Here is a 6000-nt window from a genome sequence, read left to right on the forward strand (position 1 = left end):
TATAAAATCATTTAATTTTGTTTTATGATTGTTTTTTATCTTAACCTGTTTTAAAAATACAGTTCCCTTTAGTTCCCCGTGAAATATCGTGTATTGCAAGATTATATTTAAATTTTGAAGAAAGAATTGATTCTTATTATAATAATGATAAATATTGTGGAATCTGCAAAAGAAAAACTATCATAAGAATAAAATTTTGTAATAAAGAAGATATTACGAAATGATATTAATTTTTTCATAAACTAAGACTGTAGAACAATTTTTTATAATCTGAAAGCATAATGTATTATTAATGTCCAGTAATCATTCCTCTGCAATGCAAATAATCGAATTGGTTAAATGGTGAAAATATAATAATCTTTTTATATATATATATATATATATATATATATATATATATATATAATATGTTTTTATACATAGTGTATATAAATTTTTATTTATTTTATTTTTTCTGCATCGATTGTATATTGCATTGTATAATTCAGACAATTGTTACTTATAATTTAAATTCTTTTTTGTGCCATATATGACATCTATAATATTTCTCCTTACAAGTTCATTTATTCTTTGTATTATATATATTGCAACAAACAATATTCGGAAAATACGTACAATTCATAACACAAAGCTTCTAAAATATGATTCTTAAGAAGTATATATTAGAAAACATAAATTTCGTTAACGGAGTTTTAACGCCAAAAATATCCGTAAAATAGATCCGTAAATAAGTAGTATCGTAACATAGATAGAAAAATAGAAAGAGAGAGAGAGAGAGAGAGAGAAAGAGAGAGAGAATAGGAGAGGGAAATTTCACATTTGATCAGATATGCATTGTATTTAACTTAAATTCATTTTTATATATATAATAAAAAAGATGAAACAAAGAAAAATTGTTATCTTAAAAATAAGAATAATTTTTAAGTTTTAATAAATATTGTCAAAAAAATTCAACTGTGTTCATCTTATTTCTTCTTTTTCTCCTCCTTTCTATAAAGGCAAGAACATGTATAAAACAAATAACTAAATATATGGATGTAATCTGATATATATAAATATGAAACTATATTTGTTTATAACAACATAAATTTAATAATAATGATAATATAATGCTAATGGTTGAAATAAAATCATTATGTGACTTCTCTCTTGCTTTTACATTAACATTTTTAAAAACACTTTCTTATATTAATATTTTGTAATTTATTCCTACTAATACTAATATAAATAATATTAATATAATAATAAATACAATAAGAAAAAAGCAAATTTAATTTGATAACATTTGTTATCACTTTTTACAATAATTTTTAGAAAAATATTCTATCTCATTTAATTTAGTTAAAATAATAATAAATACCAAAAAGTTATATAAAAAGTATTAATATGAGGATATCAAAATAAACACACACACAAATAGTTTTATAATATATATCCATAATTTAAAATTTAGAGATTATTATTAATTTAGAAATTTTATTTAGGAATTTGACAATTAATTTAGAAATTAATTATTTTTATATATATTTCTCTGTGGATTTATGTTTATGTAACTGTATTTTTTATAGTTTTAATTTTATATAAAGAAAATACATATAAAATACAAGTAATTTTTATATATCAATGGCATATTTAAATTTAAAAAGATAAAGTCTTTGATTATCTCTATCTTTATTTATATTTTTACAAATTTTAATTTGTGACTTAATTATTTTAGATTAAGATTTTAGATGATTTAGATTTTTATTTTAGACTAAGATTTATAATAGTAAATATTAAGAAAATATTTCAAAGTAGCATATATTTAATATTAATTTATATGAATTAGCATTTAATCTCATTTAAGGGAAAAAATCTATTCTTGATTGATAAAAATATATATAATACATAAAATCTGTTATTTTCTTTTTATACATAATAAAACACGGATAATAAAATACGGATATATAAAATTTGTTATTATTATCCATCACCTTATGTATTTATGCAATTCTAAATAGTGCGTTGGCGGCGCAAGCACAAACGTGCACGTGTTCGACAGCCGGTTGCTCGCTCAAGTTGCCATCTTCTATTGACTCACCTCGAAATATCTTAGGAGATGTGGTTCGAGCGCAAAACACCGAAAATACCGTTCTTCCTCGGTTGGCGCGACAAGGCTCACAAAATAGTATGACACTACGCAAGACGAAGCTCTATCGTCCGAACGCACTGATTGACGATCTGACACTGATCTCGCACTGAATACGTGAATAGTAGCTTAAGAAGAGAACTAGCGGCTAGTTACAAACTAAGGGGTGGGACAATTTACTTATTTAATATATAGTCTTTACTTTCTGCATGGATATAAATATAAAAATCATATAAAATTATATATTTGGAAAAAACTATCTACTAACTCATGTACAAACATGCACGCGCGCATATATATACACATATTAACACAATATAATAAAATACATACCAATTAAACAGAAAATAATTAAAAATATTTGTTTTTCTTTTTTTCAAAATGCGAATTATTCAAATATCAATTTAAATAAAGGTTAATACAACATAATTATGATATTTTTCAAAATACTGTAAATACTGTATTTTTTATATATTAAACAAAAGTCATAATGCGCGTTTAAGTTTTAAACTTTAAACAATTTAAAAAATCAAAAGAAATAATTACTTTTTAAAGTATATTTATTATGTATTATGCTAGATGTATATTTGTATATTTATTTATTATCTGTATATTTATTATGTATTGTGCTAGACGTATATAGCTAGATACATTTTTAAAACTGCAATTTTCATTGCAAATATTTATACAAATTAATTATATATTTTTTAATAAAATTTAATAAAATTTATAGTTATATATTTTTTTTATTTATTATGTATAAAATAATATTAAATAAAAAATGTAACAACTTTGAAAATATGAAAGAAAAGATATAAATAAAATTCAATATGTACGCGACTCTTTAAATGATAGTCAACATACAATAAGATATAGTTATGTAAGAAATATACAATAATACACAATAAAATATAATTACGTAGTTTCTTAGAAGAAAACCTCACTAACCCAAAAAATTTAATTTTAATGAAACTTTATATATAACAGGGCGAGTCAAAAGTATGTTTTAAAAATTTGTAAGTGTGTTATCTATAAAAAGAAAAACAAATGTTCATACGAACATATAATCACACAAATACTTTGTTATCGAAATAATGGACATAAATCAACAGTATCAATTTAGTTGAACTTTATTTTTTAACTTTATTTGTTGTTTTTTAGAAGAGATGTTTAACGTCCCCCATTATTTTCAATACATACCTGCAGCATGTCATCTACATAACTGGCACATTTGTTCGAAAACATCAGGATTTTCACAGACTATCTTACAAGTATTTTGAACATGTCTAAGATATTCCCTTCATTATTAACTACTTCTTTATCACGCATAATTTATATTTTTATTTGGCACATTTTCTAGTATTACTATTTAAAATGTAATACATTACAAAAGTAAAAATCTTTAATTAGAAAATATATATTAAAATAATAAAATATACATTGAAGTAATAAAATGTACATATTATAGTATTTTGAAAAAATTAATAAAATTTCGTATTTAAATGTCTTCCAATGAAACAATGATAAAATAATTTTTTTAATTGTGTGACAAAAATGTTAAACATATATTTGATACAACTACTATATATTTTAATATTTGTATTATTTCACAAAGCACGCATCTATATTTATAATCATAAGTATTATTTATCATCATATGTTTTTCTTTAGTTATTTTAATTATATTATTAATCCAAGGTGCAAGAAATATAGCATCAGTGTATACACCAGGAGAATTGATTTCACCACAACCATCTCCCCATGAAGTTATACCAAGTAGCACATTATCCTCATTAACTAATCCTGCTCCAGAATCACCCTATTTCGGTAAATAATAACAATTAAAAGAGAGAGAGAGAGAGAGAGAAAGAGAGAGAGAGTGACAGTTATGGCTTAATTTAAGACTTACATTACAAGAATCTTTTTGTCCATTCTGAAATCCATAACATAACATTCGACGTGTTATTGTAAATCTATATTTATAATATTCAGAGCATTGTCTTTTTGATATTTTTGGTATTTGGATACACTGCAAAGTGTTGGCCAGAACTGGATTGATATCATCATCATAATTGTTTTTCTATATTTCATAAAATATTACTTTTTTATATGCAAGCAAAAAGTGAAAATATAATGATATTAAATTCTTGAATGTCGCCAGTAGATAAAATAAAATAACGTAATTTAAATCGACCACACTGGCAATTTATTGATTGGTAAAGAATCACAACGTTTCGACCATGGGTTTTGGTCCTTATCAAATGAACTACAATAATTTCCAATATTATAAACAGTAATTAAATTACAATAAAATGTGAACAAAAAGGAGAAAAAAAATTATTAAATACGTACAATATATAATACCATTATATTATTACATATGGATATATTATATTGTATAAAATAATTTCTATTTACCAAATAGTATCCCCAACCGCAAACTTTTCCCCGTTCTGTATAGACATTTTTATCTAATGCCAAATCAACTGCTTTCGTAAAGTGATTATATGTGAATATGGGTGATACTTCGATAACAGCAATATCATAGTCATTGATAATACTATTGTAATTTTCGTGTATAACAAAACTGATAATATTATGAACATTGCATTTATCATAAAGAAAAGAGCATCCACTTTTTATGATGATTTCTTTAAGAGGATCTTTGACTCTGTGTGATATATTGTATATTTATTATAAAATAAAAAAAATCTTATATGTAATCATATATAATGAGGAAAAATTAAAAATTATTTCTAAATCTTATTTTAATTATTTTACTTACGCCATTATACAATGAGCTGCTGTCACAGCCAAATGAATGTTTATTATAGAAGCACTGCATATATATTGATTATCATTATTTATTATTCTCATTTGTAGCTATAAAAATAAGAGAATTTTGTTATAATATAATCTTGATTAAAGTTCAGGAAAAGTTAGAATCTCGAAATTTTGATGATATAGTATATATTTTATATTGTAATGAAAAAAATTTTAGAATTTATATATATATATATATATATATATATATATATATATATATATTTCAATTTTTCTTTAATTTATATCTTCTAGAAAACAAAGTTATATATTTTTTCTTTTATTACAATAAGCAGCGAATAAAAATTGCTATTTTATATTCAATATTTATTAGTATTGTATATTCTGTGTATGTACAATTAAAATACTATTATTATAATATAATACTTATATGATTATATAATATATAGTATATCATTATTATAATAATGTAACAATGATATTAATATTTTTATATAATATTAAATAAAAATAAACAAGTATAAAAGTTTACTTACTTGATAAGGAGCTGATTGGATAGTGGCATCAACGCCACCGATAATTCTTTCTATTGAATTGCTCGAAACTTTATGCGAATGCACTAGATTTAAACGTATTAGATTTAATAAATTAAAAGAACTTTTTTTTAAATAATGTAAAATTTATAACGATATAAATACTCACTTATGAAACAAAAGAAACTAAGCATTAGAAAACAAGTGTTCATCTTGACGATATAAAAGACACTACTAAATTGAAGCAGCATATAATTATAGTTATTAGTAGAAATTATCAAAGGACAAAGCACTTATAGTCATTTGCAAAAAAATGGTTCGGCTATCGCTATTCTAGTTATCAAAATTTTTTCAATGAAGACATAATATAAACATTTATTTTTGGTCATACATTTCTTTATTTTAATCGAATAGAGATGTATTTGTTAGTTAAAATTAATTGTTCAAAAAAATATGTAGAAATAAAAAAATTTATGTGTATATAAAGAAAATATAAAATATGAAAATAAACTGATAATAACAATATCTAGCAATAATAAATTTTTTTAAATTCTA

The 6000-nt window shown here is 22.2% G+C and overlaps 2 protein-coding genes across 5 annotated transcripts in view; both read right to left on the reverse strand.

The window, feature by feature from the left end:
* The window catches only part of LOC105259572 (transmembrane protein 114), a 25113-nt gene extending 22883 nt beyond the window's left edge, over positions 1 to 2230 (reverse strand). For 2 of the 4 annotated variants that reach the window (XM_025411536.1, XM_025411537.1), the window contains exon 1: positions 2081 to 2230. The gene's annotated coding sequence lies outside the window, so the exon portion shown is untranslated. The other 2 variants (XM_025411539.1, XM_025411538.1) reach the window with 2 other exon arrangements.
* The window catches only part of LOC105259595 (trypsin beta), a 10058-nt gene extending 4393 nt beyond the window's left edge, over positions 1 to 5665 (reverse strand). The window contains exons 1-6 of the mRNA XM_025411492.1: positions 5615 to 5665; positions 5449 to 5531; positions 4914 to 5011; positions 4547 to 4799; positions 4038 to 4208; positions 3797 to 3947 (exon numbers count right to left, since the gene is read on the reverse strand). Of these exons, the coding sequence (XP_025267277.1) occupies positions 3797 to 3947; positions 4038 to 4208; positions 4547 to 4799; positions 4914 to 5011; positions 5449 to 5531; positions 5615 to 5657 (799 nt within the window). The 5' untranslated portion in view covers positions 5658 to 5665. The remainder of the gene's footprint in view (positions 1 to 3796; positions 3948 to 4037; positions 4209 to 4546; positions 4800 to 4913; positions 5012 to 5448; positions 5532 to 5614) is intronic.
* Positions 5666 to 6000: the final 335 nt, after the last annotated feature.

Source organism: Camponotus floridanus, unplaced genomic scaffold (assembly GCF_003227725.1).
Source record: "Camponotus floridanus strain SB8 unplaced genomic scaffold, Cflo_v7.5 scaffold4, whole genome shotgun sequence".
Classification (NCBI taxonomy): domain Eukaryota; kingdom Metazoa; phylum Arthropoda; class Insecta; order Hymenoptera; family Formicidae; genus Camponotus; species Camponotus floridanus.